This window comes from Carassius auratus, unplaced genomic scaffold (genome assembly GCF_003368295.1).
Source record: "Carassius auratus strain Wakin unplaced genomic scaffold, ASM336829v1 scaf_tig00044914, whole genome shotgun sequence".
Taxonomy (NCBI): domain Eukaryota; kingdom Metazoa; phylum Chordata; class Actinopteri; order Cypriniformes; family Cyprinidae; genus Carassius; species Carassius auratus.
The window spans coordinates 16,040-33,344 of record NW_020526862.1 but is presented as its reverse complement, the minus strand read 5'-3'; the positions used below and the strand labels follow the sequence as shown (position 1 = coordinate 33,344).

At 34.9% G+C, this 17,305-nt stretch overlaps 1 protein-coding gene across 1 annotated transcript in view; it reads left to right on the top strand.

The window, feature by feature from the left end:
* The window catches only part of LOC113087626 (cadherin-22-like), a gene marked incomplete at its 5' end in the record, with an annotated part of 64,731 nt that overhangs the window by 40,825 nt on the left and 6,601 nt on the right, over window positions 1-17,305 (top strand). The window contains 2 exons of the mRNA XM_026255597.1: window positions 767-888; window positions 15,714-15,831. Coding sequence (XP_026111382.1) covers window positions 767-888; window positions 15,714-15,831 — 240 coding nt within the window. The remainder of the gene's footprint in view (window positions 1-766; window positions 889-15,713; window positions 15,832-17,305) is intronic.

Sequence of the window (17,305 nt, the reverse complement as noted above, 5' to 3'; positions counted from 1 at the left end):
CTATCTATCTATCTATCTATCTATCTATCTATCTATCGTTCTTTCTGTCTGTCTGTCTATCTATCCATTCATCCATCCAGTTTGTTTATTTTGTTTATTTGTTATTCCCTGGATTAGATTATAATTGTATCAGAATTATAAAACAAGACAAAGAAACGTGTTATAATTATTATTTATGTTTGTTTTTTTTTTCTTCCCACATTAGACAATAGTAGTATATTTATGAAGTTTCTTTTTAATTTTGATTTGCACTGTTAAACAAAACAAACTCGTTAGGAACATTGTTTTTGTTTTTGTTGTTGTTGTTGTTTTCTTTTTCATTTTATTTTGACAAGACACAACACTTATAAGGAATGGTATTTTCCAATGTTTTTATTTTTTTATTTATTTTCTTCCTATAGAATTATCATATAAAATCTAGTGTTGTCATAAAACATTATTTTCTTTCTTTTGACTTTATAACTAAAATAAGTGACTTTCACTGGTAAACAAGACAGATACTTGTTATGAATAGTAGTTTTCAGTGTTTTATAACAAGTGTATTCACAGTAAGTTTATGCATTTGTCAGATGCAGAAGTTATTTACGGTGTAGTTGATTCAGATTGTAAGCGTGTGTTTCCAAGAAACTGAACCCGTGCTCACGTCACTCCAGTTGACCCACACAAACAAATGTGATATTCTGTCTTTTTAAAACATTTAGTGCTGTAAATAACTTCCAGTCCGGTTGCGATGGCACTGATGTTGGTTGAATCTGCCTCTCCTCAGATAACCAGTCCATGGCGTCTCAGACGGCGGTGAGCATCCGCATCCTGGACGTGAACGACAACCCTCCCGAACTCGCCACTCCTTACGAGGCGTCGATCTGCGAGGACGCCAAACCTGGCCAGGTGAGATAAAGCCTCAGTCACATCAGTCTAATCATCTAATACCATCCCATCTGCGTCTGAAAGCAGATCTGCTGTTCCGCACACAAGTCATCACTACAGCAGATTTGATAGGATATCTGCGGTCAGGAGACACGGAATGGTTGTGTTGATAAAGCTGTCAGCCGCGATACAGTCCTGCGAGGAAAACGTTGTCATTTCCATGAAAAGCATATGTGATCTGACATCAGCTGGCTCCTGTCAGACATCTGCGCTCGCCGCTAATATATATCAGTCGCGGCACGCGCGGGAACATCAGGTGCGTGGCGTGATGAAGTGGTCAGATTCTAATTGCATTGTGGGACTGCCGCACTCAGCGTTGCCTCCCTGATTCACTTTGACGGCAGTTTACAACGCCTAACAAGATTTGTTTTCCCCAAGCTCAGTATCTCGTTTGATCCCGCTGGGCTAATGTAGTTTGGCTCAACTCACCAGTCTCTCCTTCCTGTTTGGCCGTGTCCTAAAAAGCAACCGGTCTGAGAGATACAGTGACCTCGCATGACCTCTGAACCCGGACTGAAGCACTGGAGTCCGGCAGAACAATCAGTGTGTGTCAGATTTAGTACCGAGCCAATCGCTTTCCCGTTTTTGTCCGAATAGTTTCATTATTGCTTTGCTCCTGCTTTGGACCTTTTTCAATTGGAAAGAATGATCCGCCTGACATTTTGTACCAAAGGCAATTTATAAACTCTAGTCGTGAAAAAATGGCAGCGGTGAAGCAAACTCACCTGCAGCGCTTTTGTAGCAACTTGTGGCAGATCTTCGCTTTTGTTTACTCATGGATTGGAAGAATACATGTTCAGCCCTAGAATGAGACTGCTCTCATCTTTTATTTTATTCATCTTTTATTTACCCTCATGCTGTTTCAGACCCATCTGACCAACTGTGGAGCACAAAAAGTGCAATTTTGAGGAGATAAAAACCACAAGCTATATATATATATATATATTGCATTTATTTATATTTATAAACTTCTTGTTGATTTTAAATGATAACAAATGTAAGTATGTATAATAAAAAAAAATTCATGATAGTTGGTGAAATAAAAAATAGACAGACAGACAATATTTGGTAAAAATAATAATTGAATAATAGATATTCATTATGTTTTATTTATTAGCTTCTTGTTGATTTTAAATGTTTAGATACAGTATAATATACTTTTTTTTTTACCATATTTGATCATATAAAATCAACTACAATAATAATAATAATAATAATAATAATAATAATAATAATTTCATGTTATTTATTAACATCTTGTTGATTTTGAATATTTAAAAAAATATTAACATAAACTAAAATAAATCAAATTAAAAAAAAATAATTAAATGTTAATGAATTACCTGGTCCTATACTGAAAACTAAAAGGTGTCATGGATTTTTAGGGCATTGATGAGATGCAGCCATCAGCTTTTCACTGGCGATAGTCATGATGTGAGGTAATTGAGATATCTATATGGATGATTATGATTATAGAGAACAATGTAAACATGCTCAAAGAGCTAAATAACAAAATATATTTTGCTCAAAGAACATGATTTTTTTATAATAATGACATTATAGTCATGACAGTGATGTGCTTTATCATAGTTCTTCTCTGTCTGACTGGAGTTATTAGAATTTGTTTTTAAGTTGTTTTTTGTCCTCAAAGCTCTGTTTATTTGTTGAACATTTTCCTGCCTCTTTTAGAGCGGCCGTGAAACATAAAGAACAACAAAAGGATTGCTTGGTTTCTAGAGATGTCATGAAAAATTGTGTGCACTCCTCCTTTCTGTGTGTCTTTGCGCTCTTCTTCTCGAGGGCTTCGCTCCACAATAGAGGCGCAGAATGAGGACTGTTATTGCTGGATTAAGGATTCTCAGAGATTTTTTTGTTGTACAGAACTGTAACCTTTGTGCTACATTTTTGGCTGTGTGTAAGAAGGGCTTTTGTCATCTTCCGTTTTCATCCTTGGAAAAAGAAAAGAATGAATGTTGCTTTCTTTTGTAAGTTATTTTACCATTAAATAACCAAGTTCAGTTTGAAAGACTAAAAAATATATTGTGTGTGTCCTGTAAGGTTGTTTTTAGTCACCTGTGAATCTTTAAATTGACTACTATGAAAAAAAAAATCTGTCCGTCCGTCTGTCTATATATATATATATATATATATATATATATATATATATATATATATATATATATATATATATATATATATATATATATATATAATATAATTTTTTTTTTTTTTTTTTTTTTTTTTTAGAAAGAAAGGCTGGTTGATTTCAAATTTTATGTTGACATTATATGGAAACTGAAATACTCAAGGATGTTCTTGGATAGCACTAGAACTGAAAGGAAACTTGTGTGAGAAGTCACCAGCAGTTACTTTTCAAGTTACCAAATAGAATAAAGTAAAAGTCTACCTAGACACAAAGGAGCATGCGTTTTCTTGTTAGATGAGCCAGAGATGGAGGTTTTTTAGTGGAAACTCAACGCAATATGGGTGGCGTTCACACATTCCTCATGCATCCTGTGATGTAGCGTCACGCTGTGGAGCCGCTTTTCATCCGTCCGACTCTTGGACAGAACAAAGACCGAGCGCAACACAATAGTATATACTGAAAAAGATGCTGTTTGAGTCCGTAAGAGCTCAGAAGACGTTTCATCTTTCAGCAGGACCGTTTCAAACCAAAGGGCCATGATGCCCGCTGTTTCTGAAACGCATTTAATGTGAAAAATCGCAAGTGTCTGGCTCCCCCAAATACAGAGGTAAAGTGCAATCCGGTGACGGCTTATCGTAATAAATTTCTCTCATTAAACGCAGGACTCTTTGGAAGCCCCCTGCTGCAGCTTCAGAGATGTAATAGCTTTACGATAACCCGTAGCATGTTTACGTGATTTGTAGTCTGCCACCCCAGGGTGCCCCATTGCGTTGTGTCGACTAAATTGGCTTAGGTGAGCAAGAGACGCTGCTGTTTGTGCGTTAAAACTTTATGTGCGCTCTGGCTCTGTGATTAATCACTTTGGTGATTGGGCTGGAAATTAGGCCTGTGGAGGAACACGCAATTACAATCGTTTATCTCTCACCTAAGATTGGTGTTTTGTAGGAGACGCACAAAGCTCGACCTCCACATTAACACTGGATCGGAGGAGATATATATTGATTTATTTAAACCTCAATTCAGAATGATGCACAACTATGTTGAAAAAGTTGAGGTTGAGTTCAATGTTGATTTTCAAAATGAAAAGTTGTATGTGTTATGTTAATGACATGAACTGACAATGAATAGTATTTTTTAATAACTTATGTTATAATAAATACTGTAAAATCAAGAAACAATTAACTAATGGAATAGTATTGTAAATTTAACTGAAAAAAAGAAGAACGTTTATCTGTTCATAATTGACTTACATTTCACAATAGCATAAGACTTTATTAAAGAGCACCTATTATGGCATTTAAAATGTTCCAAAACATGTTTTAGAAGTCCCCAACAACAGTTTTGCATGCATGCAATGACAAAAAAGACTTTAGTTTTCTTATAATATGCATTTATTTTTACCTGTTTTGACAGCGATTCTCAAATGATTCGTTTAGTGATTCACTTTTCAAAACCCCGTCTTTACGTGAACTTAGCGAGTAGCCCAGAGTTCATATTGTAAAAGCACAATCAGTCTTTGTTTGCATTAACTCGATGCATAAACATAATGTTTTTACCCCTAAAAAAAAGCAGTAACGTTCCGTTGCTACGAGGTATGACTCTATTCTTAAAGAAAACTCCGAAAACAACGACAAACAATTCAAACATCTCAATACAATTGTCATTGAAGACCTAGAAGCTAAACGGTGCTTACACAACAAACCAAACAATTATTAAAGCATGCTACATAAAACATAAAAGCAACAATTATTAATAACACTTACAGGTTGTGATACGGAGGAGGAAGCTGATGCAAATACACTTGGAACTGAACCTTCCCTCAATATCAGCCGGCTCGCGAATCCAAGTTTAATTGCATTTAAGTTCGTAAAGCAATCGTCTTCAAAATGGCGTGAACAAAGCACAAGGCTCGGACTATACTTCTGTGGGACAGTTGTATACCGTATATGAATTGAATTATTAATTGAATATCGTATTCAAATAACTTGACAAGTTGACATCATCTAGTCAGAGAAAAAGCTTCGGTCTTCTAACGATTCATAAAAATGACTCAGAGTCGACTCTTACTTTTGAAAGACAATAACTTTATATATGGTGCTCTGTCATATTTCAAACTTTGCAGGATGTTTTTGTTCACTTAGATCTATGTTACACACTACATGAAAGGTAAATTTAAAAATTCCATGATAGGTGCTCTTTAAACCTTTGTTTTCCTCTTAAAGTATTTCATATTTGTCTAATTAAGCTAAGCTGATTTTTTTTTTTTTTAACAAACTTCATTAGAAATTCGTCTTGAAAATTACCTGTAGAAACTGGATGATATTCTCTCCATATGGTCTGTTTTGTGATTCAAAAACTTGCTTGCTTTCACATTTCAGATGACGTTGCGCTCTACTGCTAGCCCAATTATCAAGCTTTGTTCGTGTGCCATGCTAGCGTGGCCTTTCTCTGCTCCAGCGCTCGCTAGCGTCACCGCTTGCGTTTCTCATAGAACAACAGTGAAATCAGATTAGCTTAAGCCGCTAAATGCATGGAGTTTGATCCCATTTGAAGGATGACAACACAGCGTATTTGTTTGTGTGTAAAAGGTGAATAAAACGGCAGGAGAGAAAGAGGGCTAGAGACATGAAAAAGGACTTAGCCGATAGCTCATAAGCAGCTTTGGCTCAGGGGCGCGACTCCGCTTCCAGCGCTGTGACACCGATGTTAGACATGGAAGGAGAAAGCGTTTATGGGCTCATGTGGATTTAGGTGTCAGGTAGATCTGCAGGCCGCGGGATCCACATGAAGCGATTTTGATTTTCTAGTGGGGAATAAAAAGCTAGCGCTAAAACACACACACATTAGTATTGTAATTTATAATTATTGTCCAAAAATGCATATTACTATTGTGCTAGATCTAAAATGCCATAGTATTTTCATGAGAGAAGGTAAAAGAACTCTGGAAATATGGTAACACTGTGGTGCTTTGATTTCTTTAATGGCTGTTTTGAACTACTTCTCTTTATTTCCAAGTAGTACCACACTATTACCATGTTTTATGATGATCGTACCATAGTTTTCTTACCAAAAATAGGGTAAAATAATGCAAGTGCTTTTTTTCTGTAAGTTCTTGTTTTGAATTGCTCTTCACTTACAAATAACACCATGGTGCTTTTTGGAGATGTACCATAGTACTACCTTGATTTTTTTGTTAAAGTACCCCCAAAATATCATAACACTAATGATACTTTTGTTTTTGGTAAGTGCAGTTTTAACTATTTCTCTTTGGTTAAAAAAAAATAAAATGGTTAAACCTTATTTATTTACTTTATTAGTATATGTGCCATGGTACTACCATGGTTTTTTGTAAAAACTCCTAAAATATGATAAAATATACATTATCTTGTAAATGCTATTTCACTTTACTTACAATTAGTACCATGATATTATGGTAATTATCATGGTTTTCTTGGAAGTACCCCAAGATATTGAAAGTATTTCCTTCAAATCCTGCAAATACTATTTGAACTATTTCTCTTCTCTTAATTACCATGGTATTACCATGTTAAGTACACCAAAATATGGTAAAATAATGGTACTTTTTTATGGTAAAGTCTTGCTTTGAACACTTTCTGTTCACTTACATGTGAAGCGGTGTGAACCATTTGTAAATACCCCCAAAATATGGTAGCACTATAGTATTTTTTTCTGTAAATAGTATTTGAAATATTTCCCATTACTTAAAAATTGTACCATGGTACTGCCATGTTTTTTCATGGTTTTCTTGGAAGTACCATTGAAAAACTATTTTCCAGGAATACCGTGATATTTTCCAAAATGCCATAGTACTGTGTTTTATTTTATTTTTTAAAGATATGGTACTTGCTACTGTAAATATAAATACCACAGCGCATTCATTTGATAATATGTCAGTACCACAGTAAGAAAAGTGATGCATCTTGTCACAATTACCTTAGTTGGCTTTTAAAAAGATGCAAATGTGTGAAGATACATTTCAAGTTTATCCATCCAGAAGTCTCTGATTCACGGCGCGTCCCCATCATGATCTTGTTCATTATCTACGCGCCTAACCCTTGTTCAGATTGACATGTGAAGCGGTGTGAGCACGTAACCCTGTGGTATTTGGGCTGATGGGATAAGGACAGACAGATATCATATAGAGTCACGTGTGCAGGGAAAAGCCGGGTGGAAAGGCAAATACTAAGAACGGCCCGAGGACCTGAGGCCTGTCAGCTCCACACAAGACATCAAACGGCACCGAGCGGCTCTCCGTGACGGATCACAGGGGTCTGGTCCTCCCGCGGGACAGTCCCGGCTACATGACTAATGTTTGAGGGGAAAAGTACACTCTCATTCCCATGCGCACGCATACACACGCAGACAGCCGTGGAGATGGATTGGCTCCCAGTCGCATGGTGACACATACACCGAACCCATGTTGAATTCACTCCCATAGATGAGTTATTTCAGCCAAAAATGAAAATGTACCCACCCTCATTTCATTCAAAGCACATATGATTTTATATTTCATTACTTCTGAGGAAAATAGCGGGAATTATGCTGTTGAAAGTCCAGGCTGGACTGAAGCTGTGAACTAGGAGTTTTAGGAATCGTTTTTAAAGGTATTATTTGGAAGTTAAAATATAAATCAATCATGTTTTAAATTGAACAACACCGCTACATTTTCAGAGGGATTTTCAGAGGAGGCTGATGTGAATGGAGGAGTAATTGAAAGGTCACCTTGATAATGAGGGTATTTATGTGGTAGGAGGGAAATTACATTTATTCTCCTTTTGATTTTTTTGGCTGCCATTTGGATGGTAGTTAATGGCACTGTGTCATTTGAATATCCGTTCTGATTGGTCATGAAGTGAGCCTGTTCTGGCATTCATGTAGTGCTTTAATACATTTTAAATTGTTCCATACAGTATATCTGAAGTTTGGCTTTAAGTAACTAAACTACATAGAACGGCAGTAAATATTTAGTTGAGATAATTTTTCCCAGCTCGTCCTAAGGTTGCAAAAATGTGGAAAATTTCCAGTAAATTTTGGAAACTTTCCATGCAATCATTTCTGATTACTGGACATAGATTATATATATATATATATATATATATATATATATATATATATATATATATATATATATATATATATATATATGTGTGTGTGTGTGTGTGTGTGTGTGTGTGTGTGTGTGTGTGTGTGTGTGTGTGTGTGTGTGTGTGTGTGCGTGTGTTATGCAGAATAAATAATTGTAAAACTTTTATTTTATAGGATTTTAAAGGCATACAGCTATTTAAGTGCATTTTAAAAAGACTGATGATAATTGATTACTTCATTTTGTTTTTAAGTGGCACTAAGGTTTCTGTACAGTAACTCAAATTGAACTGAAATTGAAGTAAAATGAATCAGATTTGCCAACACTACTTGATAAAGAGAAACGCGAGAGTGGTTTTCCATGCAATCATTTGTGATTTAATTATTTTACACTGGTTACAGTCGCAAAAAGCAGTTCCTAGCCAATTAAATATTTTAAATCTACACATAACTTTTTCTCTTTTCTTTATTTTATATGTAATTGTTCATCAGTTGTTGAATATTCTATTAATTTCTTTGACTTTTCCTGGCTGAAAATTACCCGGATATTTCCATGTTGTCAATGCCCAGATTAATTATCACCTTCGCTAACTAATTACAGTTAGTTCCTCTTCTCACCATCCAATGCAAACTCATAGAGTGAAAACTCTTTTTCCTTGAACTTCTCCATCCGTCTCAGAGGTCAGCATCCTCCTCCTCCTCCTCTGTGAGCTGGAGGAAGACTTTCGGAGAGGACCTTTGGTCCTGGAAGACTCTGGAGAACGTGCAAGACTTTTGGGAGACTCTTGGCTTCTCACTTTCCGAGCCTCGCGCAGCTTAAAGGGTCATGAGGGGGCTGTTGGATGGAAATCTAATTAGATGATTTTGCTTGAGGGAGCTGTGTTTGCCACTCAATAAACTCCCACACACACAATCTCTCTCTCCTCCACATTATTTTTCTCCATCTTTCTTTCTCAGAAGTCCCTGTTTCTCTCAGCGTTTTTTCATACCAATCCTTCTCCCTCCAGAAGCCCCTGAGGCATTAGTTTTGCCCTCGAAATATCAGATGACCTTTTGTTGTTTTTGTCTTTGGCATCGCAATTAACTTTTGTTACGAAAACCGTGTTCATTTATTCTTTTTAATATAGTTTGTGTTCTCATTTAGCATTGTTTACTACATTATTTATTTATTTATTTATTTACTTACCATTCAAACAACAGCTCATTAAACAAATGAGGGTCACAAAAAAGGAGGGATGAGAATCCTACCAATTTACAGCCCTGGTTTCTTAAAGTCAACTTATCTTAATGCATGTTTCTGATTCAGCAGTGTATGCTTGTTTTTAGGGATATGATAACCAATAATTGTTTAAATATGAAAGCCGATAACCGATATGTTGGCCGATAAATCTAAATCCACATTTTTACATAATTTTTAAGAGCCTGATTACCAAAAAAGTCTCATCATTAAAAGGCATTAAACACTTCAACATGTATCAAACATAAAGCCTCCTTACAAATAAATAAAATAATGCTTATAATGGAAACAAGTTACTTGACAACATAACTTATGTGTAAAAGAATATAAGGCGATAAGATGGTGGAGTGTGTTGAAAGAGGTCCAGCATCTAAGGACTATAGCCAGAGATATTGACAAAATCATTAAATATTGTCATTATTTAGAGTATTTTGCTTTACTTATTAATGTAGACCTGTTATTTTCTGATATTATATTGCATTGCAATATTTTTCCAATATTGCAATGCACCCAGATGTGTCGTGGACACGTTCTTTGCTTTTCCTGTAACAACGCGCTGAAACACTGCAAATAAACCCAAATAATTCACAACTTTTTTTAATACGGAAATATTCTCTTTACAATATTATGTTTATGACATTCCCAAGCTGAAGAGCTGAATGAACACCGGTAAACTGAAATGCTGCCAGCTTATTCAATAAAGGGAAACGCATCATTCAGATATTTAAACAACATAAATATAATATTACAACTTACATACATACGCATTCTATATGAGAAAAATCTGATTTATATGCATAACATAAACATAACATAAATTGCACAAAAAAAACTGTAAATGCACAAGCAACCTTAACTGTGCTAGTCGTGTGTATCTGTTGTGGATGCGCTCTTCCCTTAACTACGCGCTAAAAAGACGGGCGAACAAAGATACCGTTAATTTCTTTTTTACAGTAGCTAATAGTGTCAATGTAATATGACAGACTTGCCGTGCACATGTTGCAATCCACTGTATTTTCCTCGAAGTGTTCCCAATGATATTTCAAGCAATTAAAAACCATCATGGTGAACAGTGTGCATCTGAATTGTCTCTGGAGTAAATAATGCATCATTTACTGGCTCTAAGATATCGGCCAAATTCGATAACGATAACAGAAAAATTAACATTTATTGGCTGATATCGATATGGTGGCCGATATATCGTGCATCCCTGCCTTGTTTTTATCTTTCATCAACATGTACCTGTATGTAAGATTTCTCTGCTTTGAATTTACTTGCATTTTCAGCTTCCCTCATATTCCATACTTTTTTATCACTTTGTCATAAAGAATCTGTCCAATGTTTTTGAATCATAATGGTACTTTTTGAAATTATGATGTAGGAAGACTGATTTAGTGAGTGATTCATAACAGTATGAAACACATTTGTGAATCACTTTATGCAGTTTGATCAATCAGATCATGCATGCTCCATTCGGTCATAAATGTGGTCAAATAAACAGTATTATCGCAGTATTATTAAAAAAATTATTGTAGTATTAATATTTTGAATTGGCTTTTATTTTAGATTTTAATTTTAGCTTTAGCTTTTTTGTTAATGTATTTTTTATAGCTCTTTTAAGCTTAAATTTTATTTTATTTCAGTTTTCGTAATTTTAGTACTTCAACTTATGTTTTGCTAATTTATGTGTGCAATATTTATATTTTATTTTAGCTTTATTTCAATTAACAAAAATATTTAAGTAGTTTTAGTTTAATAAAATATTATGATATTTCCTCATGTATTTTATTTTCAGTTAGCTTTTATTTTATATTGTAGCTTTGTTTTACTTAACTTCGACAACCAGCATTGCTAAATATAAATGGATAGAAATCTGATCTGCTCTTCTTAGATAAGAGATAGGTAGATATATTTTTTTTTTCTTTTTTTCTTGAATGCATATTGGAAGATGTTTAAACTGGATATGACTAAAGCCCCCTTTTTAACTGATTCATAGAGAGAAAAATAAAATGATTCATAAGTCATTTGTTCAGTAATGGTGAATCAGTAACGGAATATAGTTCAAGAAGGCTTACGGATCCAAACATCATGAAAAAACTTAATTCCAGCATTTTTAAAGAAGATCAATAAGTACCATTCCCAATTCCCAACTTTCCACAGTCGTGAGCAGAATTTCATGGGCGAGCACTAAAGCGATGCTGTGATGAAGGACGTTTGAAAGCAGGCGCTCAGCAGGAGTCCCACAAAACTTCCCTTTCAAGCTGAGAAGAGACCAATAAACAAACAACTTTAAAATATAACACGTGTCCCGTTTCCCCCGTCCTCTGTCATGCGGCTGGAGATCTTGTGTACTGTAAAACAGTTTTTCTGGACACCAGACAATGTGAAGAAAGTCACAGGAGTTTGTGTGTGTTGATTAAAGGCTCTTAAACGCATTAGGCGTCGCATTATCAGCCGCAGACAGAAGTGGAGCGCTGCGAATAATGAGGCGGATGGGAAGCACAGGTTAGTGTTTAGTTTAATGCTGCTGTGGATGTAATCAAGCAGAAACATTATCAGCTGCAAGTACTGCTCGACTTCTGACAAATATGTTCTGGGGATCCAACACCTGCAGTTTTACTCCACAATCAACAACATTTGTAGTTTCTGGAGTTCGGTTTCATTTTGTACCTGGTTAACCATTTAGAAATGACTTAATTAATTTTGCGTAGATGTCAATGCTGGTTGGCACTAATTTACACTCTAAGAAAAGTCTGTAATAATAATACAGATAATAATAATAAATAAATACAGGCCAAAGTACTGTATTAATGTGAAAAAAAGGGAAAATATACTGCTATTTATTTATTTATTTTTTGCCAGGACATTATTATTATCAAGACATTATTTCATAGACGTGTCCATTAAACCTAAAACACAATTCAGTGAAGTTCAATGGGTTTTAATTAATGTATATATATATATATATATATATATATATATATATATATATATATATATATATATATATATATATATATATATATTTAATTAGATGTTTACTGTTTAATAACAAATGTTCAATAGCATTTACTGTCTTAAAAAATTAATATTATTATTTTTTTAATGGGGAAGTATGGTCGAAGAGTGCTGTGAAATTTTTCAATTATTATTGCATTTTAATTATTTTAACAAATTTTAACAACAAAAAAAATATTATAAATTATGATTGATGTTATTTTAAAGAGATGAGTTTTAGCACAATTTTTTTTTTTTTTTTTTTTTTTTATCCGAGTAAAATAAAATAAGTTGTTTGGTTGGTTGGATTGGACTGGAAAGTTGACACAGGGAATGTCATCTAGACATGATCCAGGTTGGACTCCTGCACAGCTTATACAGGAAATACATTTATTTTAAATTAAAAATACAGAAGAATATTACGTGTGTTCAACTTCACTGACTAGTAAGAGAGGCTTCATTATCCTAACGTTACCTTAACTCACTCTGGTAAAGATTGGCAAGCCTGTCTGCTGCTCACAGACTGCAGGAACAATACTGAACACACAGCCATGAATGAGTCTTAACAACACACTCTCTTTCTGTGCCAGAATGTGTTTCCATGTGATCCAGACTGACAGTCTGTGGGCTTTAAACCAGAATCTGAGTAGATATGCAGTCCAGCTCCTACATCAGCACCTCGGGGCACAAACATGCTGTGCACAGTACTTAAATAGTATACGGTAGTAGCAAACATTAGTACTCAAAGATGATAGTCAGACAATTGATTTGTAAAAACAGATACAAAAGAACCAGTTCATAAGAGTCATTTGTGGTGAATCAATGAAGGAATATGGATCAACAGTTCCAAACATCATATGTATATACATAACATACATATTAATTTATGTGCATGCTTATTTATTCATTTATTTATCGCTTAAAAGCAATGCACGTCACTTTTGATAAAAGCGTTTGCCTAATGCATAAATGTAGAGGTAATATATTAATGCCAAATGTCATGATTTCCATTCTGCAACAGAATAGAATTTTGTTGTCGTTGTTTAAAATGTATCTCTCTAGGATTGGTGATGTCAAAAACAAAACAAAAATAGACACATAATAGCAAGACATATCTCAGTAGACATAACCAGAGTGAAGTGAAACAATGACCCAGTTCACATTCATGTGACATTTGACAGCTGTCAATCTATCATTGCACTTCAGAAGACTTGGAGTATGGTGCATGAGTCATATGGACTTCTTTTAAAACGAAAAAGTGTACAGGTTTGAACTGACACGATGGGAACAGAATGCTCATTTCTGTGCCAACTATTTCTTGAAAGGCTTCGGCGGTGAATGTTGGGTTTCTCCTCGCGGGAGCGGCACGGTTGAGTCAAACGAGTGCGTCCTGGAGGACTCGGGCTTAAACACAAGCACTTTGCCTCTCTCGGAAACTCCAGCTTTAATCATTTTGAAGGGGAAACATCAGTGTTAGTGTGGGGTCTCCTTTGAGTATACGGCTGCGCCTTACAAGCATTTGTCCTTGCTTTCACTTTCCCGGTGTGTGTGTGTGCACGTCTTTCCTTTTCATTTTCCAATCCGAGCAAGCGTGAGTGTTCCTCGCTGACTTTAGGGCACAGGAAAGACTTTGCAGAAAGAATTTTAATTTAGTTTTTTTTTCCCTCTCTCCTCTAATTACACTTGGATTTTCTATCACCTCCCTAAAAATTGACATAAACGCCGTGCAATGCTTTTGATGACCGTGAAATGAGAAATGAGCAATGAGAGAACATGGGAATTTTGGCGGGATTGTCTGAAGATCCGCCCACTCCCTCCCGCCCTCCTAAACACTTCCATCTGTTGTCTTACAATCCGGCTAACCCACTCTTACTGCCACAACAACTTCTCCTCCTCGCGCTTCTCATTTATCACAGAAACTGTAATTCCACAGCTAAGCGAGCCGAGAGAGCTCTGTGTAGTTTTTAGCATAATATGACAAAAAATACAGGGTTTTTCTTGGACGAAAAGGAGGTCCACAACTACTGAACAGTCATTTATAGTATGCCTTCTCAATGCAAAGTGCTCTGGCTTCACAGTGCAGCATATCAGCCTTTTGCATAATTTGTAATATTTGTGCAAAATAATGTGCCGCATGTGAATCTGTTAAATGTAATGATACAACAGTAATATTGAGCATTTAAAAATAAATATTGATAATAATTAGCAAATATGCATTGTTAATGTAAAAATATAAATGCACTGTTAAAAAAAGATTTATATGCATAGAAATTCATATTAATCAATTATTAATATTAATAAGTTGATAAGGAAAATAAGTGAAAGCACTGTAAAAATGATTGTGTGTGTGTAGTTTTATAATATTTGTTTTGAATATTTGCTGTTTTCTTTTTCATTTTAGTTGAAGTTTAATTTTAGTTTTTATTATTATTTTTATGTACTTTTTTATTTTTATTTTTTATTTAGTTTTGGTAATTTTACACATATTATTAATGAAAATGAGAAATTATGCCTGTGAAACTACCTAAAATAAAATAAGTTTTTATTTTATTTTATTTTATTTTATTTTCGGTTAATGATTATATATATATGTATGTGTATGTATGTATGTATGTATGTATGTATGTGTTTGTGTATGTGTGTGTGTGTGTGTGTGTGTGTGTGTGTGTGTGTTTGTAATTTTAATTAATTAATATAGAACTCATGGAAATGTATTGATTAATTGATATTATTATTAGAGATATATTTAACTGTTGTACAACAGTTTTTTTTTTTTTGGTTGACTAGTAATTTAGTTATGCGATTAGTCTGGTCTTTAATGTAACATTTTGACAGCAGCTTTGTACACTAACCTCAAAGTGAAAGTCCTGTGAACTCAGAGTATTTTGCTTTTATGAAGCAAATTCAAAAATGAATCGTACTGGAGCCACAGATATCTGAGATGATCTGAGTGCATTTAGAGAGTCACATACGAGCCAGCATTACTGCAAAGTGCGGTTAAGCTTCTCAAATCTTCGCCAGAGGTTGAGGACCTCGAGCGAGGGGAACATGGCTTGTGTTTGCACCGCTGTGACATGCTGATATGCATGCTTTGGTTTCTCAGCACTCACACACTGTTCTGTTTGCCAGAAGTGAGTCATTTCCATAAGGTAAATATTGACTTTTCTGGCTGAATAGTCGACTAGTAAATATGAGTAGTCACGCAGTCTGGCTGAAGCTGTTTTCTGGGTGAAGGTAGCAGCACATTCTTCTGATTAGGACGGTGGAGACACTGAAGTTAACCTCTTTCTGTCTCTTCTCCAGCTCATTCACACCATCAGTGTGGTGGACAGAGACGAACCGCAGTCTGGACATCGATTTTATTTCACTCTGGCACCCGAGGCCTCCAACAACCGACATTTTACTCTATGGGACATCAAGGGTGAGAGATTTGATCTTTTTATTATACATTTTGAATGCACTGGAAAGTTTTATTTTACATGCATGAATAGTGCATTTACCGTGTGTGTGTGTGTGTGTGTGTGTGACCCTGGAGCACAAAATCAGTCTCAAGTCGCTGGGCCAAAAAACATTTTATGGGATTTTTTTTTTACGTCCAAAATCATTAAGATATCAAGTAAAGATCATGTTCCATGAAGATATTTTGTACATTTTCTATTGTAAATATATAAAAACTTAATTTTTGATTAGTAAATTAATTGTTAAGAGTTCATTTGGACAACTTTAAAGGTGATTTTCTCAATATTTAGATATATTTTTTTTTTTTTTGCACCCTTAGATTCCAGATTTTTAAATTGTTGTATCTCAGACAAATATTGTCAGATCCTAATTAACGATTATCTATGGAAAGCTTATTTATTCAGCTTTCAGATATTTCAGTAAATTTAAACTTAAGACTGGTTTTGTAGTCCAGGGTCACATTTATATATATATAATAAATTTTAATTTATTCCTGTGATGCTCCGCTGTATTTTCAGCATCATTCCTCCAGTCTTCTGTGTCACATGATCTTCAGAAATCATGATAATATGATGATATACTGCTAAATTATTCATAGGCACGCAGTTATTATTAAACATATTAAACTATTTTTGCTGCTTAAAAATTAATTGGATACTGTTTATTCAGGATTCTTTGATTAATAGAAAGTTTAAAAGAACATCATTTATCTAAAATATATATATTTTTCTAACATTAGAAATGTCTTTATTGTCACCTTTGGTCAGTTTAATGTATCTTTGCTTAATAGAATTATTGATTTCTTATTTAAAAAATGCACAAAAACAATTTTCACCATTTATAATACTCAGAAATGTTTCTTGAACAGTGAATCAGTATATTATCATGATTTCTGAAGATCACGTGACACTGAAGACTGGAGGAATGATGCTGAAAATACAGCGGAGCATCACAGAAATAAAATACATTTCACTATATATTCACATAGAAAACACTTATTTTATATTAAAATAATATATCACAATTTTTTGTTGTACTTTGGATCAAATAAGTGCAGCCTTGGTGAGCAGAAGAGACTTTACGTCTGGCCAGTAGTGTACTGTATGTAGTTTGGCAGGTAGTATTAAATGCATCTGGGCCAAATACTGCGACAGTGAATGACAGTCCAGTCACTTTGACGAGCTTTCTGAGCATTTGTACTCGGGGTCCCTGTTAGTTTTTGCGAACAAATTTCACCTTTGACCACAGCTCAGCTCTGCGACTCCTGCAAAGACAGAATCAATACGAGAGGAAAAGTCTCTCCCCTGATCCTCTGGTGTGGGGCGTCCGTCCGTCTTCAGGACAAAGTCTGATAGTGAGGTTAGACAGAACTTCAAAAATCCCTCGACCGGAGAGTTTCCACAAAGCTTTCTTTGAGCGAATGTCCCCGAGCAGAC